The 25,236-nt window shown below is 41.4% G+C and overlaps 1 protein-coding gene across 26 annotated transcripts in view; it reads left to right on the forward strand.

Moving 5' to 3' along the window:
• Positions 1-25,236, forward strand: part of EPB41 (erythrocyte membrane protein band 4.1) — a 164,044-nt gene that overhangs the window by 79,235 nt on the left and 59,573 nt on the right. For 25 of the 26 annotated variants that reach the window (XM_066638524.1, XM_066638520.1, XM_066638526.1 and 22 more), the window contains exons 2-9: positions 905-1,361; positions 2,914-3,156; positions 8,916-9,020; positions 16,831-16,873; positions 17,511-17,586; positions 19,181-19,399; positions 23,722-23,809; positions 24,527-24,679. In XM_066638524.1, coding sequence (XP_066494621.1) covers positions 912-1,361; positions 2,914-3,156; positions 8,916-9,020; positions 16,831-16,873; positions 17,511-17,586; positions 19,181-19,399; positions 23,722-23,809; positions 24,527-24,679 — 1,377 coding nt within the window. In that variant the 5' untranslated portion in view covers positions 905-911. The remainder of the gene's footprint in view (positions 1-904; positions 1,362-2,913; positions 3,157-8,915; positions 9,021-16,830; positions 16,874-17,510; positions 17,587-19,180; positions 19,400-23,721; positions 23,810-24,526; positions 24,680-25,236) is intronic. The other variant, XM_066638544.1, reaches the window with a different exon arrangement.

A 25,236-nucleotide genomic window follows, 5' to 3' on the forward strand; every position in this document is an offset into this window, starting at 1 on the left:
GGGCGTTCATCTTATTTTTGTTTGCCTTATGGTTTTTAGAGTTCAGACTATTACATGTGTTCTGCTTTTAGGAGCAATACATTACAGTATAGCCCAAAGTTATAGGGAGGGTGTGTTAATGTTCTTGTGCATATTTTGCGAGTTCTCAGAGCAGTTCTCCGTTTGAGTTTTGGCAGGAACAGAACAATTGCAAGAAACATCTGTACTGTACAGTTAGAGCGCAATCCCAAGCGCTCTATCGGCTAGCGCAAGTCACTTGCGCCGAGTGAGGAGTGTTGCAAACATGCCATATGATATGTCAGTGATGAGTCGGAGAGACCAGCACAAGGACGCATACCAGCCCCCCTGCGTCGGAGCAAGCACTGGGATAGGTAGATTCGTGCTGGTGGTGGGCCCCAGGCATGGGAGTCTAGGAAGGGCAGAACTGGGACATTCTAGGACAGGGGGATGGGGGAGTGGGGCCATGACCAGGGTGAGCCCAGAAGGGAGGTGGAGCTGGGATCCAGCACTTAGGCTGAATCCTAATCACCCCCTCTGGAGGCCCAACCTACCTCTAGGCTGCTAGAATCTGTGCCACCTCTTTAGGTGGTGCAGATCCAAGTAGCTCATTTTGGGCCACAACTGCGCTACCTGGGTTAAGGGAAATTGATTTCCCTTGCCCCAGTTTGTCACACAGCCAGCCCCAACCTTGCACTGGATACAGCAGAGGCTAACTGGTCTGCCAGTTCAGCTTGGGTTAGGATTGGGCTGGTAATCATCTTCCAGTTAAAAATTCCTCTTTCCATAAAGCTTGGTTGTCTGTAGAGAGTATCTGAGAGGAAATGAAGTTTTGTATCATTTTTGACTGTTATGTAAGGGGTTCTGTGCTTGTATAACATTTTTTCTTGCAAATTTGTTTCACCAGAAACATCATGACAACTGAAAAGAGTTTAGTGGCAGAGGCTGAAACTCCTAAGCAGGATCAGCCAAAGGAGGAGGAGGTAACTCCTGAAACAGGAACACAAGAAGCTACTTTGGAGAAAACACCTGAGGGGGATAATCAATCAAAGAAGAAACTGAAAGCATCCAATGGTGACACACCCACACGAGAGGACCACAGCAAGAACAAAGAGCGCAGTTCTGAAAATCGGGGCCTGTCACGCCTGTTTTCATCATTCCTCAAGAGACCCAAATCTCAGGTCTCTGAGGAAGAAGGCAACGAGGCAGAAACAAAGGAAAACGATGGAGGGCAAAAAGACACAGATATAGGAGTGGATCTTGGTGAAGAGATTTTGCTGAAAGCTCCAATAGCAGCCCCTGAACCTGAGCTCAGAACTGACCCATCTTTAGATCTCCACTCACTCAGCAGTGCAGAAACACAGGTGAATATGACACAAGCTATAGTTTTGTCTGTGTGAATATTGGTTTAGAGATGTTCAAGACTCTTAACTGTGTAGCTTGATTATTCAGAAATAAGTGCCTTTAATGTCAATGGAGTGTGCTTCCAAGTAAATATAAATAGGCTTTCAGCCTTCCTGTTGGTTAGGACTTCCTAACTGGTTAGGCTGACCATTAGTTAAAAAAAAAATACTGCCTCCTGATCAGTCAAATATTTAAAACATTATTTTAATCAATGCCTGCCCCATTTCCCCCCCCCCCAAAAAGGGGAGGCACTCAAGGCAGCTTACAATACAATAAGCACTTTAAGCACTTACTATAACAAGTGAAGAGGCTTGTGCTATTTATAGTACCCAAATTAGTTAACAATTTTGAAATGATGAATTAAATTTTGAAATGGTGTAATCCAGTGATTCCCAAACATTTTAGCACTGGGACGCACATTTAAAAGATATGCTCAGGGTGCACTTGGTTTTGTCAGACCTAAAAACAAATTTTACCTTATCAGCTGCTCAATCTTCTGTTTTTATCCTTTTTTCTGTGGTGGGGGAGTTGCCTTCTGGAGCATTTGTTGAACTCCATGTTCATCAGATCAGGATCTTTCTGGTGGCTTTGTGTTCCCCTTCACCTGAGCTTTGATAGGAGTTTAGGCATGTTTACCTGTCCACAAGTAAACACACACATGCTGCTCTGTTTCAGTTTCTATAGGGCTTAGTACATTTTTCTTGTCAGCTTGGAGTGGGGGACTTCCTTCTGGAGTGTTCTTTGGGACCTGTGTTCATTGGATTGGGACCATTCTGGTGGCATTGCATTCTTGTTGGCCTGCCCTTCAAAATGGGCTGAGGCATGTTTGCATACTCATGAGTAAATGCATGTGTGCAACTTCTCACTTTCTGTAGAGCTCAATACATTTTCCTAGTTGCTTTTCAGCTTGTCAGTTTAGATTTCATGACCTACCAACAATCAGGACATGACCTACAATTTGGGAAATACTGGTGTAGTCAAATATTATTTATAGCTAGCAGTCATATACAAATTAAGTCAAGAGATTACAGTTCTTCTTGGTTGTTATCCTGGAAGTCCAGGAATAACACAAACAGTTGCAAATGTTTCAGGTGAAATTAAACACTCGTGAAATCGATAAGAATGAAAAGTTGATTTTTAAATGTGATGGTGTAGGGTGGGGAGTATGTGCTTCCAGATAAAGTGGTGGGTGGCTGGGTGAAATGCACTCTCATTCTTGCCCTTGCTGCCAGTTGCAACTGTGATATAATTAAAAATTGGACCACCGTTCTGCAAATGTGTTCTTGTCTCATTAAATGTTTGTCACATGATAGGTAGTTAATTGGAAATATTTGTCTTCTTAACCCTACTTTAATTTATTCAGTTTATATGCTTGTGTGTCCCAAAGGTTTACGCAAGGCTTACTTTACCACAGACAAATGTTGAACTAGAAATGCTTTTTTAAATTTAGTAATCCAGAGCAAATGCTGTTCACTGTATTGTTTAAAAAATGCTGTTGCTCTGTGGTTTTAGCCTGCTCAAGAAGATAGGAGAGAAGATCAGGATCCAGATCGAGATCTAGAGAACAGAGATCTTGAGATTACGGAAGGAGGAGAGCAGGTGGAGCATTTTCATACAGACGAAAAAAAGGAAAACACCAAGGTGAAAGCGGACAAAGAAATAAAAGGTGTTCAGAAAACAGCAAGAAGACCCAGAAACAGCATGCACTGCAAGGTTACTTTGCTGGATGATACCATCTTTGAATGTTCTCTGGATGTAAGTGTTTATTTGGGAAGACATATAAAGTTCCTGATCCTTTTTGCCAAGACTAGTTCCCATCCTTAAGGAGGGGACAGGATGGGAGGGGCTGTTATGCATAGCATGAGGGAGGAAGTGTGTTCGGTTAGGATATTGTTAGGGAAAGTAGACCATTCCTCCTAGTTATCCCTTAGTTTCAAAAAGTATGATGCCTCTTGAGAAGACCCCAGTATGGCTGCATATGTTTTCTGTTTTGCTACTTACTTCAAAGTCAGGTTGTGGATAAAAGTTGGCTGTTGATTAATGTGGCCATGAACACCTGATTAGCCTTGGTGGCCTAGTTTTGCACCTTCCTTAAAACAATTCCTGGTTTTTTGTTTATCTAGTCATAAATGACAGTCAAACTTTGGGTAGGACCTCAGTCTATGGTGGAAAGGACTGGTTGGAACATTCTGCAAGCCCCCACCCCAAGAGGCTACCCTGAGTTCGTAATTTTTGCTACAAACTAGTCCAGCAACTGGGACAGGTAATAATTGGGGATAGCAGGAACTGCTTTCATTGTCCTCCCTTGTCCCACTGGATACATTTAACCCTGTAGATAGACTGAGCACAAGGCAGAACCATGCTGTGGTCTCTGTCTTCTTATTTCAAACTGTTGAAAGTTACTGTAGCCTGTTACTATCCCTGCTTGACATTGATTCTGTCACCTCTTTCCTGCTCCCCATTATGGATCTTACTGAAATGGCAGGGAGTCTTATAGTAACAGAATGTGATCTAAAAAGAGAAGAGAATAAACTAATGTTTTTAACATAACAGTGAATTCAAATTTGATTTTTTTTAGGCTTCTATTACAACTCTAATTTAAAAAACTCATTAAATGAGTAGTTTGATTAATAGTGGAAGAATTTACAGATACTTTTTAAGGAACACAAATAACCATTTTTTAATATCTGTTGCTTATAGCAGTTCTGGAAACCTGCAATAGCAGCAGTATTTTTTTTTAGCCTGTCTGATCTTGGGATGGTCTCAAGTTGTATAATATTGATTTCATCATAAATGCAAACTCTTCCTCCTGAGTGCTTACAATTTAGGTAGATTTGAACAAATAAGGGATTTGATAAATGAGGATAAACTATTAATCATATTTTAAAACTCATTGTGTTGCTTATATTTTGTTTGTATTGGTGAGCATAGTTGGTGCTGTACATACAGTAAAAGGACAAATCTCTGCCCTGAAGGGCTTGCAGTCTAGATAAGTGGTCCCCAGACTTTTTTGGGCTACTGCCCCCTTGGTCCCATAAACACATCCCCAATGCCCCTTAAAAGCATTATTCATAATAGCCATTTATGCACTTGTATAAGCTTTGAAATCAATGCAGAGCTGACAGATTTGGCTTTTATACGATTGACCTCATTTCCTTGCAACTGCAAATTCATTTTATTGAACTTTGCTAATAATTCTTATAAACAGTGTTGTGCCTGATCTCTTCAAGTTCATCACTGAACAAAGCATTTGTGTCTTCAAAAAAACTGCATAACAGTTTTGTTGTGGTCATTAAAGTGCCTCACACAGTTGCCTTTTGATAGCCAACGAATGTCAGTATGAAGCAGCAGTTTTCAAAATCTTTATTTTCCTTTGCTTCCTTGAATGCCTGTGAGGGACATAAAGCAGGGTGTAAATTTGTAAGGTAATTATTCTCAACACAGAGCTCTTAGAATAATTGATCATTGAGAGCATGGGCTTTAATTTTATTAATTGAAATAATGACAGTTTGTAAGGATGATCACTTAGGGTTTTCTGCAACCAGATATTGTTGATGAATAACACAGTGAATGGTCAAGAAATTGGCACTGCTTTTTTCCAATATGTAGAATACCTATGGTAGTGCCCAGTCATTGGTGCTCTGTCAGTTGCACAAGCATTTTAGTAAGCTGAATTTCCTTGCCTTTGAATAAACTGCTCAGCAACACGAAATAATGACTTCCCTTTTCAACTCTTGAACCAAACGGTTGTCTTTTATAAAGCGAATATAAGCTAGAAGCAAAGATTCATTGCCTGGCAAAGTTAACTCATTCAGCTGTAATGCTGAACACTGTTGTCCTTAGTATGCTGCACAATGTATCTTCCACACTTTCAGCTATGCATTGTTGCATTGAACTGTTACTGAGAAGAATTGTCTAATTATACTGTGTGGTGACCTATGCGAAACAGAACCTCACTACCTGCTGGAATAATTTCAGCACTGTGCAGAGGCAGAAACTTGGAATGCCACTCCCAGCTTGGGGCCATAATCCCACCACCTCCAGCGCCTCTCCCTTGCCTCCTACCACTCTGTCCTCAAAGGGCAGTACCATCCACTTTGGGAATCACTGATCTAGGTATTGATACAACAGAGGGTGGGAAGAGGATGGAGGCAGAGGAAATTGGGAAAGCATGTGGAGTAAGAACCAAAGACTTTGTGTAATAGGTGGGTTTTAAGAAGAGATTTGAAGTAAGCAATAGAAAGTATAGTCTGCACAACTTCTCATTTCTCATAAGATGATAGTAGGTTCAGTAATAATGTAGAATGAATATCTTTAATGCTGTATTTGAAAAACAAGCCAAAATACTGTATTAGTCTGTTACCTAACCCTCACTGAGACTTTTGTAGATTTGTTATTGCCCTGAACACTATGATTAAGTCTGGGTGTGTGTATATGTGCTGGTTCAGTTCCCATAGCTGCTTGAGCAAGACAGTTACCTTAACTTCTCCTGTATCAATAGGTCAGTACATCTTTGTTCTACTTTGTAACATAAGATGTCTGCTACTCGCTAATCCAACAGTACTATTACATGTATATGTTGTTGTTCCTATGTGCTGGCATAGAACTGTGCTTAGCTTCTGCAAAAGAAATGGAACCAACTGGAAATCACTTCTTCATATGGAGATGTGATAGAGTACATGCTAACCTTATATGTAGCCTCATGGCCTACAGCATCTTTGGTTAAAGAATTTCAGGGTAAAACCCTTGATGGCTGTTCATAACCAGACTAGGCAGTCCTGAGAGAGGTGGGTCAATTTCTCATAGTATAAAGCAGCTTTTCATACCCTTTTGATACTTGGAAATTGCTAGAGCAGCTATTTTCATCCACTGTGCTGTGGCACACTGGTCCCCAAGTGTGCCACGGGAATTTGGGAGAGGGTCATTTATCAATAGGACCATTGGGGGATGTGAGCCCCCATTGCCAGCACAGTGTGCCTTGTCAATTGTCAAAAAAGCTGATGGTGTGCCTTGACCATTTTAGTGCCTTGCCAGTGTGCCGCAAGATAAAAAAGGTTGAAAATCACTGCACTAGAGCATTGAAAGTCAAGCCATAGCAAGTTATGGACAAAGGAGAGAAAAATCCTTTTGCCTTTGCTTGACACAATGAGTGTTTCTATGTAGATTTATGTGCTTGAGGCTTCAGGGGAAACTAATTTGGCTTTTAACCAAACTTGCATGTACAAATATCCAGAAAAATGTAGATGGTTTAAATGGCCCATAATTCTCCTGCCTGTTTTTTGGGTTTGTGGAACTAATTCCGAACCACAAAGTTACATCTGACTTTCCACCATATCATGCAAAAAGGGCTTTTGACGCTTTCCACTTCACCCCAAAAAACATATGAGCTGATTTTCAGGGAAGAACTTAATGTTATGAAGTAAACTCGAGGTTTCTAAGCCCGTTTTGTGGGTGGGTTGGTGTACTTGTAAAACAATATGAGGGCATTGTATTTGCTAATTTTTCCTTGGAAATTTCCTCCTTCCATTTTTTAAGACCGATTAAGGGGGTGAAAGCATAGCAAGAAGAAACATGTAGAATCATCTTGGTTATCAAGACTCCCTTATAAATGTCCCCTCTGTTCTTGCAATTGTATTCTCTTGGTAAGTGCAGTGGTGGGGAAGGGCAGGGGTGCCAAATTATTGTAAATCTTTGTCCTCAAATAGAAAGGATTTGCTAAATATTTTCCATAGCAGTATGAGCTCCCTGTTCAGCCTCCTTTGCAACTTTGGCATCCTACTCAGAGCTAGTCTTGAGGCCACTTCTCTGTGGTGTAAACCAGGGGTGTCAAACATAAAGCCCGCAGGCCAGATGCGGCCCCCTGAAGCTTTTTATCCAACCCTCAGGCTCTCAGCTGCTGAGGTGTCACAGCTGAAATGGCAGCCCACATGAAAAATGGGCTTTCCCAAATCTTGAAATATGATCAAGATTTGTGTACAGGTTGAGACTCATTTGTGTGGGTTTCAAGCACTCAAGTGGATGGCAAAAAACACACTATAGCAAATCAATTTAAAAAACCAAGTTTCTTTGCTCCAGTGATTTAAAAACAGCCTTGATGACGTTTGTGATGTAAGATGAGAGTCATTAAGAAGACAATCCATCAATCAGTTGTCCTCCAAGGGCTTACAAAGGTGTTCACTCAACCCTCCCTTCACCAATGCAAAGTGATCTCCTTTCTTTCACTTGCTTAGGCGCAAGGGAGGGGCCCGCTGGAGAGAGAAGGATTGATGGATTGTCAGCCAGCTGCCCTCTCTCACTCTCTCATTAACAAGGTTAGTGTTACTGTTCAGTTTTTTAAAATGATTTTAAAGGGTGCATTTTTCCCCTTCTCCAGGGATCAGCACATTCCTTCTCATTTGCAGGGGCCATTCGTGTTGAGTCAAATCTGTGTATAAATTTGTGTATAAATAGGCTGGACCTGTACTTTTTCTTCTGTCATTTACAGTTAATGAGTTTCTGTATGAGAACAGGGTCTGATTTCTGGCCATTAACTTCTTAATGATGTCACTTTCTGCTTACTGACATCACTTCCAGCCCTCAGCTGGAGTCCTGAATGCTAACTTCGGCCCTCTATATGAAATGAGTTTGACACCCCTGGTCTAAACAGTCTTTCCTGGTGTTAACTAAAATATTATCAAGCAAATCAAGGGAGATCTCTCTTGGTTAAATCTGCATTCCATACCTATGAAGGAAGATTTATTTATTTATTTACACTCGTCCCCTTTCCAATTGTGATGAAATGCTCAAGGCAACTGAAATCAATATAGAAGTAAAACACAAAAGCAATTTAAACAGTTAGGAACTGTGCAAAAGTAGTTTTCATTAGTACCTGACTTCATGGTAACTTTTTCTGCTCCTGCTGACAAGAATATTTGGCTACAGTGAACAGTGCTGTGAGGGTATAATGGGGGTGGGGAATGGGCGGTGAAGGGGTTGGGGTGAGCAGATAGGGTCCCAGGAGGGGGTGGGATTGACACTGGGTCCCCAGTCTCATACTTCATTTATTAAGGCCATAGCACAAAAAAGGTTGGAGATCACTGTAGTAGGCCTTTGTGCGTCCCTGCCAAACGAATCTCAGAAGAGGAAGGTACAGAAAATCCTCAACAATTGATTGTGGCAGGCAGGTAGATACAAATGCAGATGGGCCTTTTAGATATTGTTGTCTTAACTCATATTAGATTTCAAAGGTGATGAGCCACACTTTGAATTGTGCCCAGAAATTAACTGGGAGTCAGTGCAGTTACTTAGCAGTATAATATGCTTCAGAAAACCCAACTCTGGGTAGATCTCTTACAAGTACCTTCTGTAGTTTTTGAGTAAACTTCAAAGGTGGTCCCACATAGAATGAATTTAGTTCTAGAGTTAAAGAGTTGTGAAAACCCAGGACAGGAATGGAAGTCACTCATTTTGAGAGATGGTTGTATAGAAGAGGCAAAAGAGACTGTATAGTATCACACATTTCTGTTTGTGTTCAGAAACATGCCAAAGGGCAGGATCTTCTTAAGAAAGTATGTGATCACCTCAATCTTCTAGAAGAAGACTATTTTGGATTGGCCATATGGGATACTGCAACATCTAAGGTAAGAAGAATACAATTTTAAAAACAGGTAGAATGTGATATGGAAATGACAGTTTTCCTAAAAAATGCCTCATTCTATATACAAAGTACTGTATGGGGAGATCCCGTATCTGCAGATCTGCAACCCAAGACAGGAAACCGTATCTGCGGTTTCAGTTAACTGTGGATTGGGTCCATGGGACCCCCCATGCATGTCCCCTCCGGAAGTGGGGGAAGTTCTGTCGAAGTGACGTTTTTAGAGTTCCCCTCACCTCTGGTGGGTGGGAGAAGGCGTCCCACATATCCCCTGATTCAAGTGGCCGCAGGGGGTTCCGGAATGGAACCCACGTGGATACACGCGCACACCTGTAAACTGCTTCCAATGAAATAGATGACCTGCAAACCTGAGGGAGCTGTGCTATCTACTAGAGCGGGGTTCCAGAAATTACCAGCGACACAGCATCCTGCCTCTGCTGGTGCCGGTCATAGAACCCGGAAGTGCAGATGACATGCAGTGTGATGTCATTGGCACTTACTTCCAAGTTCCCTAAAATCAGTGTTAAACAGGTCAGGACAGGCAGGAGCCCCCCCCCCCCCCAAAACAGCATAATGATGTGCAGTCTGTGGAGCAGAGCCTCTGCTCTGTACTGTGGTCTGTCGTGATGTACCTGTGCTGCCGAGCAGCTTGGCTGGCGTACATTCCACAGTGCCTCTGAGGACCTGTCACAATACCCCTGGGTGTCACAGTGCACAGTTGGAGAAGCTCTGCTTTAGAGAGTGAAAACTTAAAAATATAGGCTATCTAACATTAAAAGAAAACTGGGATGATAGAGCTTTGCTATTCTGATTCAGAATGGTATTGTATTTGCCAGTGTTTAGGTTTTCTTTGTAGATAAGTACCGTGGACAGCATCTCCTTCTAGGGACATCTGACATCTTTGAACAGGAAAACAATTTTGAAAAACACAGTTATTGAGCAAGAGTTCTGTGGCAAATTTTGGTCTAGTTGTTGAGGTTTCTGCCTTCCAAGCTCACTATCTTAAGATCTGTTTGGCTTCATAGGCCAACAGCTGTTGAGAGTGCCTCTAACCAGTTCTCCATACAGCAGTTTCCTTCCTGTTAATCTCACTCTCTCTCTCTCTCTCTCTCTCTCTCTCTCTCTCTCTCTCTCTCTCTCCTTAATTCATTTGCATTTAGCAACCAAACATACTGGGATCATAGCAGGCAACAAGTCTATAGATAAGCATGAGATGGCTCCTTGAGATGAATGCCTGTATGTAGCTGGAAATAACTAATCAATATTGGGACAAGTTTAGTTCAAGTGAGACTGGGAGCATGGGGGAGTTTCACTTCACTTTTATGTGGGTGAGCAGATACAATGGAGGACACAATGCCTGTACCTTTTAACCATTGTATAGAAGAGGGAATTTTGGCAGTTGCAGCTCAACATGGAAGGGTTAAAAGCTGCACTTGCCAATATTCCCTCTTCTATACAATGTTTAAGGATAGAGACACTGTGTCCTCCATTGTATCTGTTCACCCTGCTTTTATGGCTCTTTAATGGTGTGGGTCAGAGAAGGAATTTTGGAGGGGAAATTCACCCCTTTCATTGATTCTTATCCTGTGGTTGTTTGGCTCCCGTTATACCGAAAACTCTAAACTTGTGCATGAGGAAAAACACAAATCCCTACCCATCCCATCCAAATCTATATACTGGAGCCAACTTTCACCATGGGAGGTAGGTCAATAAGGTCCAGCCAAATTTCCCTCCACATGTTAACAACTAAACAAAACTTTTAGAAAGTGAGAATGCCTGGATTTCTAAGAGTCTCTGGTCCCCAGCTCTGAGTAATTCCGTTCCCCCGGAATATACTTCTGATTTTTCCAGGTGGGTTTAATGCAAGCTTTCTTGCCTCCCCTTCCCCCTAAATTCTGCATTTCTCTGCCAAGCCATCTACATCAGCAGCCTCAGGATCCCACTCCCAGTAGCCTCCCTCTGTAATTCCCAGTCATCAACGGGATGAATTTTCCTTTTCCTATAACCCAGAGCTATTCAAACTGGGGTGTTGCAACGCCTCAGGCTGAGAGCCCTGGCCTCTGCCCCCTTAAGGGGTGGGGGCAGGGGGGAGGCAGCCAAGGGGGGCTGCAGGGACTGGGATGCACTCATCAGTCCCTGCAGCAGCCTTCCTGGGTTGTGGGGAGCCCTGTGCGAGCATCTGCGGTGCTCCCCAGCCTTCCAAAAGTGAAAGTGGAGCAATCGTGCTACACCTCCACAAAACTGTGCAGATGCTTGTGCAGGGCTCCCCACACCCTAGGAAGACTGCTACAGGGACTGGTGAGTTACATCCCAGTCCCTGCAGCCCCCCTTGCCTCCCCCTCTCCCTAAATGTAAATGGGATTGGTATGGGTTAGGGCTGCGGTTTTCAAACTCTAAGGGAGTTTGAAGACCGCAGTAAGTCCTTGCAGGGGAGGGGAGGGAGGCAGGGGGAAGGCAGCTATGTGATCCCATCCCCTGGATAGTGTTGCTGCCTTCCCCTAGCCCCTGCTGCCTCCCTCCCCTTCCCTGCAAGGACTTACTGCGGTCTTCAAACTCCCTGAGAGTTTGAAAACCGCAGCCCTATCCCATACCAAATATTTCCAATGGGAAAAGCAGTTTCAATTTATGCATTTTCAGTATACTTGACCTTTTCTGAGAATATAACCCCCATGTAAATAAAGCGTTGTCTATACTTTTGAACTAGCTGTTAGAAACAGACCATGAAGGATCAGCTATGAATGGATTTAAAGTGATTCCCTACATAAGGATAATAGTTTTTTTTTACCTCCATGCCCCTCTTTCTGTTTCAAAAGATATGTATTCAAGGATCATTCTGTTGGTAGTCATTTGCTTATGAGCAATTGCCTGATATAATTTAATCAAATTGTAATAGTTACTTGCAAAGTGAGACAATTTGAAATTTCATGGGTATTAACTCCACCCTGATCCTTTTTGGAGGTTAAAAGAGGGCTGGCATTTTGCTGCAGGAAGGGTGTTTAGAAGGGCAGGAGTTGGGCTCTTAGGATATGTACACTTTGGCATTTATCCATTGGTGCCAGCTTCTTCACTCCAGCACACATCATTTTTTTTACAGATGGATAAATGCGGCTAACTACCATTCCCATTGCTGACAAAGAATTGGGGGGGGGGTCCAGAAATTGGGCAACAGCACTGGTCCTAAGGATGTCTAGGGCAAAATGTGGCTTCCTTCCTGGCTTCCCCAGATAATATCAACAAACCTTTATTAGGCATAGAACCTGGATAATATATTAGGCACCACCATGGTGGGACCTCTAAAGTGCATTGGTCCTTGGCCAGTGCCTAATCTGGCCAACCCTGATGCCACCTTTGCTCAGGGCTCCCAGTACACCCCCAATCCATTTGGTGGCAATTGGGCACCAAATCTATGTGTGCTAGATCTTTTGGCTTACAAAAAGGGCTCTCTGTGCTATATCTTTTAGGATCTAAAAGAATCTTTTGGACACTGTGCTAGATTTTTTGGGCTACAAGGGCATTGTCAGAGTAATTCAAACACCAAAACATTTTTCTCTGTCTTCCCTGGGCCCAAGGCTAACATCTGCATACTGTTCACTGCTGCCAGAGATGATCTTTGGTGGTGTGAGGAAATTGCATCTGTTTGCAGAGCTGGTATTTGGGGTTTAGCAGCTCAAAGGTTTGTTGGTGGCACAGCGATCTAATACTTATTTTTCTGCAGGGTCTCTGCTTTGCCTTCATTTCTGTTTAGGCCTTCAAGTTGTCTGCATGTGGGCATTCCACTTCATTAATGTAAAGGCTGATACTTCCAGCTGCAGTTTTTCACTTGCCTATTAAAATGATCTGAAGTGGAATTTCTTGGTATGTTTGTTCAGAATAGATTATTCATACTTTCCACATGTCACTGCCACCCCAATTTTCGTTAATACACAGATGTATAAACTGCAGTTGTAGGCATATAGATATGAGGCCATTTTATGAGTAGTGATTGAATTGTTTACACCCAGCATGCATTTTCATGCCAGAGAACACGTGTGTAGAAAACAAATATGGCAACAGATGGTGCAGTCTTTACTTACAGAGGATCTGGGTGAAGATATAAACCCCAAGCCTCGTAGGCATACTAGCCTTGTTGTTCAACCCTCATTTACTTGTAATTTTATCTATATGCTTTTAGTACAGAGAGTAAAATATTGTGCTAACTTTTTTCCTGGCATTGTGTCAAATTTGTTTTCTCAAGGAAAGGGGTATTTTCCCACACTGTACAATGAGCGAGCGAAAGTTAATAGCCTGTCCATTGAGCACTGGAAGGAGTTTATGTAGAACTTCATGTTTGTCTGAAAGAGAGAATTGTTTCCCTCTGATTCATGACATAGCATGAGGATAAAAGTATCATTAATTGCTCAGCCTCCTCATTGTCTTTTAGATTAAGCAAACAGGATGAGTTTTATGAATGCATGATTGAGTTTAGAGCCGGCAAGGCTGTGTTGGGGATGGCTTATTTTGCTGTGGAAAGCCAGCAGTTGCAACATCAGCACATACACACCTTAAAAAATTGCCTGGCTTACAAAATTGCAGATCCACAAGATGAGCCTTTGTACCAAATTGTGTGGATTTTGTAATACCAATATCATTCAATTTATTTTATCATATGGCACATTCACATCACATTTAATAAACATATAGATTAAAATAAAAAATCTAAAATATTAATAAACTTACAAATATAAATTTTAAACTTCATTTGTCACAGCCAGAAAATCAGCAAAATCTATTATAAGGTCTGTTTTGCCGCTCCGTCACTATATGTTGGGTTTTCAACCACGCAGTCACAATTGGGAGAAGATACGGTACCCCACTTATAGAGGGCATCCACAATGTGCAGTGCAAATTCAATTTAATGTTATCCATTCTGCATTCGGCTGGTTAAATCCAGGTGGTTATTTGGAAATACAGGACAGACTTCAACTTCATTCAGTTAGAACAGGGGTGTCCAAAGTTTTTGGCAGGAGGGCCACATAGTCTCTCTGACACTGTGTCGGGGGCCGGGGGAAAAAAGAATTTACATTTTAAATTTGCATAAATTTACATACATTTACATAAGTGAATATATTAAAGATGAACTTATATGAATGAATGCAGGTCTTGCAATAGCTCAAGGCCTATAAAAGGCCTTGCACAAAGCAAGGCTGGCCTTTCCTTTGCTGCTGCTGCTACTGCATCACAGACGTGAAACAACAAGCAGTGGAGGGAGCCCTCATCCCACAGCTCATGCGAGAGGTCAAACAGTTGCCCTCACACTGAGAGCAGTTGCATCAGGCCAGTGTGGGTGCCAACAAATCTCTGGAGGGCCAGAGGCTCATTAGAGACTGGGGTTTCCCTGAGGGCCGCATTAAGAGGCCTCAAGGGCCACAAGTGGCCCCTGGGCTGGGGTTTGGGTGCCCCTGAGTTAGAAGGATGGCAGTAATAGTTGTAGACATAATTTTTTAAAAGAACCTCACTTTAAAACTAACCATAGCTGTACCAATACCATCTAGATTCTAGAATAAAATATCCTTTAGGCTAGGAAAGATGCTTGGTGGTTTAGGAAGGGTATTCTTTCATCTCAGCAGACCTGGTTTTCAAATTGTGTGAAAATGAAACTGGTCACCTCATTCTAGCTCTTTTATGCAGGCTAGATATACAATTTGGTATATACATTTTGGTAACAGTTTTGTGGGACTGATAGCCGTACTAAGGCTGCAATCCTATCAACACTTACCAGAGTAAGCCATATTAACTATAATGGGGCTTACTTCTGAGTATACATGCATAGGATTGGGCTCTAAACTCTCTAATGGGTGTTTGAAATCTCCATCCCTTCCTGTTTCACCCACTGGCGTACCTAGAGGGGGGCAAACAGGCCAAAGTCCCCGGGCCGCTGACCCTCCAGGGGCCCCTCCTCGAGGCTTGTTCCCCCCCACCGGAGGAGAAGCGCCCAGGAGCAGTGTGGAGAGGCAGCAAGAAGTTGCCTCTCTATCAGCGCCTCAGTGCTGATTGAGCTGCGCCCCTCTGCTCCTCTTTTTTAGGAAGATGGGAGACGGGCGCCCTAGAGAGGCAGCACGTCAGGAGATGCGATTCCTGTCACGCTGATGCTCTAGGGCGTCCATCTCGTAACCTCCGGGGCAGGGGGGAGGGTGTTCTAGAGAAGCAGCGTGATGGGAGATGCGACTCCCGTCGCACTGATGCTCTAGTGCGCCTGTCTTGTATCCTCCAGAGGAGGGGGGAGGGTGCCCTAGAGAAGTGTTTTCTCCGGAGGATATGAGACAGGCGCCCTAGAGCGTCAGTGCAACGGGAGTCGCATCTTCCCTTGCACCGATGCTCTAGGTTGCCCATATCCTATGCTCCTATAAAGTAGATGGGGAGGGGGGCAACCCGGTCTGGCGCTGAAGCGCTGCCTGAGAGATAGCTTCTCACTGCCTCCCAGGAGCGCTCTTGGGCGCCCCTCCTCTGCCTCTCAGGTCGTCCCTCACAGGCAGAGGGAAAGCTTCCAAGGCCCCCATGGAGCCTTCCGCGCAACTTCTAAGTGGCGCGGAGGTCTCCATTGCAGCAGTCTGGGGCTGCTTCCAGGGAAACTGAATTTCTCTGGTCAAGTAAAGATTTTATTTTGTCAGATTTTTGTTCTGCTCCTCTTAAACTGGCTTCAAATTGTTGCTTTTTCTTACTGTAAATAGGTGGTTTACAGCCCAATTCTATTGGAGGATTATACTGGTGGTACATGCATTCTGCCAGCATAGCCTCCTTTACGGCCATCACAAATGTGGCCTAGCCAAGCAGTGAGTGACCAGCGTCTGACAGACACCTGCAGGAAGTGAGCTAGCACAGGGTTGCAGGGAGTGGGATGAATGAGGTGGATGGAATGGGGGAGGGGTGGGCAGAACGCGGTGGTGACTAGGAGATGGAGGAGAGCAGTTCAGAAGGGAGGCAGGATTGGCTGTGGAGGTCTATGCCAAATCCGGATCCCCTTCCTAGGTCTGATCCACCTGCATAGAGCAATATGGAGTTGAGCTAGTGATTGAGTGGGCGCAGGTCCATGTTGCCCTATAGCAGCTGCTGGGGCTCACCTTGGGGCAAGGGGAAAAAGATCCCCTTACCCTGAGGAGACCCCCAGCAACTAAAAATTCCCCACAGGATGCAGCAGAAACTGCACTGGTACTGCTGCTGCACCATGCGTGAATTTAGATAGGATTGGGCAGCTAGGTTATAAACCTGTGTGGGCTCACTTAGGAGGTATTCCAGTTGAATACAGTGGAATTTACTTCTGAATAAGCATGCATAGGATTGCATTATGCAGCTTGTTCTTACTCATCAGTGGACTTGGGCTCACCTGTTTGCCATAGAATTGGCCTGTATCTTTTTTGTGTTGGTCTTAAAAGCATCTCTGTAAAAAGAAGTTTATGAACTTCCAAAATCAGTAAAATTGTTGTGCAAGTGATTTGTCTCTGTCAGACTGAGGTCTTTAGGCAAGATTAAGAGAAATGTAGCTGTTCCTAAGCAAGAACTGCTTAGCCACAGCTAAATGCCTAATCAATTATGAGGGAATCTTCAGAAGTTTGATTTGAATTAATCATTTGTATTGTGGGGGTTGAATCTGCTTCCACCAGTGCGCTAGATAGCTCTGTGCAGCAGTATTACACATTAAACTAACCCAATTGGCATCCAGCCATAGTTGTTAGTAAATTTTGTTGCCCTCTGTTTCCATGTGATGCTCTTTGTAATAATTGTTAAACTCTGTATGAATAATTGCTAGTATTTTCTTACAGACATGGCTTGACGCTGCCAAAGAGATTAAAAAGCAGGTTCATGGTAAGTGGCTTGAGTGAATGGGTTTTTTTTCTTTCGACTATAGATATTTATAACCTTGGCATGCAACTGAGACAACTGCTCAGAATCACTGGAGTTCATACAAGGCTGATGGAGGGGATCAGCACAGATTCAAACAATGTACCACCATTATATTTTACAGCTTATGTACCAATTTTTCCCCTATAAAACTGTTTCTTTTTTATAGTATGTTTACAAAAGAAATTTTGTACAACAGACTTTTTAAAACATTGCTGTAAGCAATTTATATGAACATGTTTCCCCCTATTAATAAAAATGAGAAACTTTTCTAACAGATAAACTGTGAATGTCCTCTTACTGTATTGCATCACTTTGAGTGAAGATCCATATTTTGGATAGATGAATGGATGCTTGGGGGAAAGTCAACTTCTTTCTGTAAAACAAAACCTTGATTTTATGACACATTCTTCTATCTTGTATCTTTCGATCTCATTTCTGTATGGGGGGAAAGCAAGGATAGGGGATTTGATAAGTTATGCATTTCATAAATAGTTATGAAATGTTATTGATATCTTTATAATTTCTTGTGGTAATTTATATCTGAAAGAAATATTGTAAAGTGACAACTCACAACAAATTTCCCATTTTCTAATTTCAGGAGGCCCATGGGATTTCACTTTCAATGTGAAATTTTATCCTCCAGATCCAGCACAACTAACAGAGGATATAACAAGGTTTGCAGTGTTTGGGGGAAAACAAGAAGTCAAATAATTCTCTTGATTTTAAAAAAAGGATAATGATAGTCCATCTGTCAGGTTGACAGGATAAATAATAAAGTGTAAGATTTTAAAAATGCACACACCTGCCAGGAGCCATGAAACTGTGTGATGAGTTCCTTGAGACCAGCCTTCTGAGTCATGAGTTGGATCATTTTGAAATTGGGGAGGGGAGCGGTTTTGAAAGCAGTTGTGGAAGTGATCTACTGTGCAAAGGGAAAAAAATACCTTGGATGAATACAAGTTCTTCAGTGTCCTAAAGGGGCTTGTTGGATCCTGGCTATGTAACATTTGCTATTTGATTTATTTCAGAAGTGTCAGGTTTGATTTTGTGTGCCTCAAATGGTGACCTTGGTCAGATTACTTTCTCTCAGTTTCTATTTGCCAATCAGTAAAATGGTCTATAAAAGGTCAGTCGTGCGGATGAAGAACAAAGCGTTTCAAATTCTAAGCATGTCTTGAGCATGTCTAGTCTAAGTCATGCAGGCTTAGTCTAGTCATGCAGGCTGCAGAGAACAGTGGCTTGCCTTAAACCTTGCACTTACCGCCACCCAACTTGTGTATGAGGAGGTATTTGTATGTACCACAAAAGATTTCCTGAAGATTGTGCACTTTCCAGGCCATGTCCTGGTGCCTAGGAAAGAGCAGGAAGGGACTGGGTAGATCTGCTGCTTGGCCACATGATGCAAGGAGTCCCATGTGTGATTTATCATTCCAGTTATAGTATAGTTTCTCCTGACATGTGCAATCTGAACCATTTGTGCATTCTGAACAGGAATAACCTGTGTGCAAGGGCCAATTCAGACTTGGATAGGTAGATTCCAGTTGAGAGGGACAGAGCGGTCTGCAAGAAGCAGGGGCTTTGTAAGCTCACCAGCATTCAGGATCAGAATGTTGCTGTAGCTGCACTATGGGTCCAGGCTCCGTATGTGCACACAGAGACCTCTGTGTTAAGCTGTCTAGGTGCTTGCTCTAGGAACAGACTTGTTATATACATGTGCAGTACCATTTTCTTTTTGAGCAGGTAATTTTATTTTTTGGCTGGCAAAAGTATAATTTAATGTCAGAGAAGTAAAGGGATCTGAGAGAGATGCTACTCAGGCGTGATCCTTTATATTCCAGATTGTGCAGAGTAAGCATCTTCACTAAAATGATTGCTATCTTTTATTTACAAATTTATACCCCACTTTATCTCCCTCCCAAGCATTCAAAGTTTCTTCTAAACACAACTTAAAAAAAAAAGAATTATAAATTTTTTAAAAAGTATAAATAGTAAACTCGCAAAATCCAGTAAACAACTTAAAAATGTTTCTGAATGTCTATACTGAATACATGCTTATGATACCAAGTCTGACTGCTTGTCATTATGGCCAGGAGTCTTTTTCCAGTACATGAAAGTACAGTTGAAGTGAAAGCGAAGAGGGTATGCTAACTTTTGAGATGAAAAAGCTAGTTTGCAGTACCAGCCAGTCAGCTGTTTATAGAGAAAGTGATCATCCTTGTGTCAGAGGCTTGAATGCTTCATTATGATGTTTCATTCCCTCTTTTGCAGGTATTATTTGTGTCTTCAACTGAGAAAAGACATCATCACTGGGCGGCTTCCATGCTCCTTTGCTACATTAGCTTTATTGGGTTCCTACACTATCCAGTCCGAGCTAGGAGACTATGACCCAGATCTGCACAGTGCAGATTATGTCAATGAATTCAAGTTGGCTCCAAATCAGACGAAGGAACTAGGAGACAAGGTCATGGAACTACATAAAACATACAGGTGAATATTTAACTTTATCCAATGATCAAGTAAAAAGATGTGTGCAACTGCAATTCCAGTGATATCTTTGTAATGGAAAAAAAGCATACAGGTGTATACAAGAGTGCCACAATCCTGACATCAAGCAGCCCCTGCACCTAAAAAATTGAACCTAACTCCTACATTGCTGCAGAGTTTAGGAAACGGGTTTCGTTTTCTACTTGACTGTTGAGTTTCTCAAGCATTTTGTTGCTTCTCTCATTGGATGCTACTAGAGATGTAAAACTTCCAGAAATTTTGAAGCTCGGAAAAAACCCAGTTTTTTTTTAACAAAACAAATTTTTGGAAGAATTGAAAAAAATGCTACATTAGCACTTTTTTCTTTTCCAGATTGAAAGTCATTCTATTACTTTAGGAACATAAAATATGACTATGGACAATTTGACTTGGCATAAAATTATCACAACTAGCATATTAAAAATATAGTGTATCCAAACAATTATTACAAACAGAATTAACTTTTCTTGTAATATTTATTTGTAATTGTAACAAATGGAGCAACCATCTCCTAAACTGTTTACTAGTTTATGTGGAACTGACAAAATACCTCCACAAAAAAAAATCCAGAAGTAACAGTTATTCATATTTCCTCTCCACAGTATGAAATAAAAATAAAAAACCCATTCTGATAAAAAGAATCGAAGAGGGGAGAAGTGTATAGAAGGGAGTGGGACTAAGTTTTAATGAATGGGCATGAAATTTAATCAGAATCATTTTCTGAGCTGTAATTATCAGTATCAGTTTCAGTCTCTGCTTCTGCAGCTACTCTGTTTGTCATTATCACAGTTATTATGGACCTCTAAAAACTGAAGGTTTGCCTGGATTGAAACAAGCTTCTGTACCTTTTCACATGTCAGTTTATTTCTTGATTTAGTGTGAGTGTTTCCAAACATAGACCAGATTCTTTCACATGCTGCAGAAGTGGAGGAATCTGAAGAAGGTGAGAAGCAAGAGGCTGTGTTGTACAAAGACCTTGCCACCATGTTGCAGGAGGAATATGTTTGGCAGAATCCCAGATTGCATTCCTGGACCAAATCCCTGAAGATGTTCTGTGTTCTGCAACATTTGAAAGTACCTTCCCAACATCAAGTCCTCAATGTGATGCTTGTTTTGTAATCCAGTCAAATGCAGTAACAGTGCTATCATCACTTGTATTTCTACCTTTGACTCTTGGATCCAGCAGATTTACAGCAGCATGAATTGAATGGCAACAAAATTCATCACTTTTTAAAATAAAATCTTTCACTTTACTTTCTTCTGTAGTTGTAAGTGGAGATATACTGAGATACTAAGATACTGATATACTGAGATTTTCAAAAATCTCAGTTTTTATCTTGGTCATTAGATAAGGAATTTCTGACAAAAGTGCACTATCTGATTCAGATGCAGTGATTGCTGCAGCAGTTGGCTTTAGAATCTTCAGGGAATTTTGCAGCTGAACCCAGAAGACATCCTGATCAAGAACAGTGTTTCTCACACTCCTGGGTACTTTAAGATCTTCAACTATTACTGTTTCTTGAAGAGCTTTTTTGTTTTTCAGCAAACTTTCAAAGGAGATCACCACTCCAGCCCACCGAGTTTTACAACAGAGCTTCAGTGTCACTATTTTATTCTTGCACATCCTATTGCAGTAATATGTGGATACTTCTCCATTATGATCTCCCATGCTGCTTTCATATTACTGGCATTGTCAGTCAGCAAAGCAAATACTTTACCACTCCCAATTTTCTGTAGGACTTCACATATTTTACAGCTGATATACTCTGCAGTATACTCTCGCCTGTTTCAATGCTTTTGTAAAAAACTGGTTGAGGTGTTATAACAAAATTTATAATTCCTTCTCCTTTCACATTTGTCCATCCATCTGTAAGTAGTGCTTCATTAATTTTTCCTTGCACAGATTCCATTATACGTTCATGTTCCAACTCCAATGTCTGCTGGGCAAATGGTATGATGGTCTTAGTCATGTCAAAGCTTCCTGCCAGTATGTGTTTTCAGTTGTTGAAAATGGTGTTCCAAAAGAATATATTGCTCTTGCAAGAGCTTGATCAATTTTTTCCTGATCTTCAGGTGTCATCTTGTCTACAAATGAAGTTATTGAATAATTTTTGGGTGCAGCTCTCTTCAGTCTCTGTTTACTTGAAGATGCTGCTGTTGGGGCAACACTTTGTGTTGCTGCTGATGTTACAGATGGAGTAGAAAGAGGACTTCTTGAATGAGAACATTGAGAAAAACTATGTGCATTTTCATCTTTGTGGTCCTCTTCACTTGGATCCATGAAGGATTTTTTAATATCTACAGGACACTTGTTCAATATAAGAATGTGTTTTGTCATCCTGGTAGCATTTGGAAATGCATATTTCATCTGACAATATTTGCAAATCACATTTTTGTTCTCAGAAGAACTTGTAATGTGAAAATGCCTCCATGTGCTAGATGCTCCCCATTTTTCTCCCCATTTTCCTGAGGGGAGTAGGAAAAAAAAATAATTTAATGGCTAGTTTGCAAGAAGACACTAATTATGGTTGTGGGTGGGGGAAGTAAAGAACCAGATTAGTAGTAATTAAATTATTTACACAAAGGTTATAAAGATAAACTAATGTCGCTAAATGATTCAGTTTTCTGGAATCAGATAAATGTAAACTCTTACCTTTTTAAATTAAGTATATACTTTCAAGTCCTTTTTGTTGCTCTGTGTTTTCTTCCAATGCTTTGAGGCTTAGTGAAGAGGACAGAACAGAACCAAATATACCCACCCACATGCAAAAACAAAACTGAAACCTTCTTCTTTTCTTGTGACAATAGCAGCACCTCCTAAAGGAATAAATGCATCTTGTTCTTGCATTGGAGAGTTCAGTTTGTAACCTAGGACTTGCTTGTCCTCGGTGCACAGAAATTAGAGTAATCTGATACCATACATATTTTTTAGAAATGATTTGGAAAATATTTGAACACCTTGTCTTAATATTTTATTCATCAAGTTAAAATAAAACATTCCATAATCAAATTTTTTCTTCTTTCAATTTTCCCATGTTTTGGAAAAAAGCAAGAAGGCTTCAGGGGGAAAAATGGGAAAACCATTTTTTCCCCAAATTTTTCCAGACCTTCACATCTCTAGATGCTATCCTGTTGGAAGACAGTATACATGTTAGGAAGCTACTTGCATAGCATTCAAATGTGCTGATAAGCACATTTTTTCCTACATAATGTCTAAGAAACCTTTGTGTGATAGTTCGTATTCTTAATTTTATATTAAGAATTGTATTAAGAACTGACTGCTGTGAATTGTCTAAGCTCATATATATAGATTTTTTCAAATGGACTTGTGTTAACTTAGAATCAGAATTATGAGGATCTTCCCACGGATCCTGATTCAGGTCTAAGCTTCTAACAGTGCAATCCCAGTGCTGTGCTGCTTCGGGGTTCCCTGTGCCAGCTCTGAGTGTTGCAAGCATGCCATAAGACACATTACTACAGTATATTGTGCTAATATTAGCATTAGTATAAAGTACAGTAGCCGAGTCCACTTCAGTGTAGAAAACGATCACCTAGAAAGCAAACTGGCATTGTTGGTGCACTGATCAGTTCATATATACTGCTTTATCAATTTTCAGTGGGGTATCAAGTATTCAGTGGGGTTTACTCCCAAGAAAGCATGCATGGAATTGCAGCTTTAGTTAGTCCGTGTTTTCTCCCTTTTTCCCTCTGATTTGAGGATGTAAATTTTGATCTCAGTTTTCTTCCTGCTTCAGTTCATTGTCCACATTTTTTGCAAGCTAACCTGTTATGGGAAATTACAGCAAAGCCCTATGCTTGTATTCATTGGGACTGACTCCCAAATAAGTGTGCAGTGTCGGGGCCCAGTCCTATTTAACAGTTCAGCAACAATGCAACCCTGAGGCAAGGGAACAAACATACCCTTACCTTGAGGAGATCTCCATGATTACACCCAGACCATAGGATGCAGCGCATGCACCATTGGCACAGCTGCATCAGCATTGGAAAGTTGAATATGATTGGGCCCTCAGTATGTAGCAAATGGATGCTTATGGAATGTAGTGCAATTTTTTTGTAGTACTCTTTAGAGTACTAAAGAACCATCACTGAAGGGATGCAAAGAACAAGAGCTTTGGAGGATCAAGTTTCATGTGTATTTCTTTTCTTAAATGCCTATAATGCAGTAATTGGATTTTACAAGTTATCTGCAAATAATGGTTTGAAAGAAATCGGTCTCTGAAAATTATGAATGGGCCCATTGTATCTTTGCCATTATACTTCTGCAGGTCCATGACTCCAGCTCAGGCTGATCTGGAATTTCTTGAGAATGCCAAAAAGCTGTCTATGTATGGAGTTGATCTGCACCAAGCCAAGGTAGAAGATAATGTTGTTTTCATTTCTTAGATTTTTACTTATAACTTAAATCTTATAACTTAGATTTTCTTAGGAAACAGGAAGTAGCTGCTGATCTGAGGTAAGGATTGTTTACAGAAACCTTGAAGGACATCTGAGGGGGCTGCAAGCCTCCAGTACCCTGCAGGAGGTCAGCTCTGTCGCCAAGCTAAGAAATAAACCCCTTGGCGGCTGCAGCACTATTGCTGCCATTGGAGCAGGGCCACTTCCCTTAAGGGGGAATGCCCTGCCTCTGCTTTCCTTGGTGGGTCATGACCCACCAGTTTGGGAACCACTGGTATAGGTGTTTATTTTGCTTTGATATATTTGTAGTGGAGGAAGAAGCCAGGAATCTTTCATTTGGGCTAATGCGGACTTAGTTAATTTAGATGTCTTGTATCTCACCGTTCTGCCTTCAAAATGGAGGCGATCAAGGTGGCAGTGCATCGCACTGTAGAATAGATGTGTCTAAGGCATGGCATCCCCCTTACTCTTAAGTTAACAAAATCTAAGGAGGTTACTCAGCATCTAGAATGTGGGCTTTGTGATCCAGTAACTTGGTGAAATGCAAATATAAATTCAGAGGGCTGAGAAAGGAACCAAAGGCATGAAGGGTGAGAGTTTTGATGAAGCATTATTAAATTGTGTAACTATAAATAATACTGGTAAAGTGTCATCCTATCCCTGTATACTTTTTAGGACTTGGAAGGTGTGGACATCACTTTGGGAGTTTGTTCCAGTGGACTTCTTGTCTATAAAGATAAATTGAGAATCAATCGTTTCCCTTGGCCCAAAGTACTGAAGATTTCCTACAAGCGCAGCAGCTTTTTTATAAAGATTCGACCTGGTGAGGTAGGCTTTGAGGTTATATGCCATTTCTATATCAATTTTCTTTCTTCCATCTTAGAAAATTATTGAGAAGACAATGATGGGTCTACAAATAGCAGTTCAAACCGAATCAATTTGCTGCCATTTGTGTTTTGGTAACTCACTGGCTTGATTCTTGTCATGCCCTTTAAATGGGACTTGAATGCAGTTGAACACTGCAGGTGCTTGCCGCAGGCAGCATATTATGGTTTTCTAGTCTTGGTGGTTCTTCTGTAGTTTTCTGCTGTTTAGTTCTTGCCTATAAAGCCCTAAATGACTTCAATATGGAATATTTAAGGTGCTTCTACAAACACCAGCATCATCTGGAGATGCCCTGTGTTTTCTTTACAATCAATCAGTTGTATTAGAAGTAAGACCTTTTCTGTAGTGGTGCCAATCTGTCAGCCTTTGGACTTTCAAAAATTGATCAGTTTCATTGTTTCACCAGACATTTGGGGCAGATTGATCCAATTGACAGGTATTGCTATTTCTGTGATGCTGATAATTGTGATATTCAAATAAGGAAAAATCTCTTCAGTATG

Source organism: Tiliqua scincoides, chromosome 10 (genome assembly GCF_035046505.1).
Source record: "Tiliqua scincoides isolate rTilSci1 chromosome 10, rTilSci1.hap2, whole genome shotgun sequence".
NCBI classification, from domain to species: Eukaryota; Metazoa; Chordata; class Lepidosauria; order Squamata; family Scincidae; genus Tiliqua; species Tiliqua scincoides.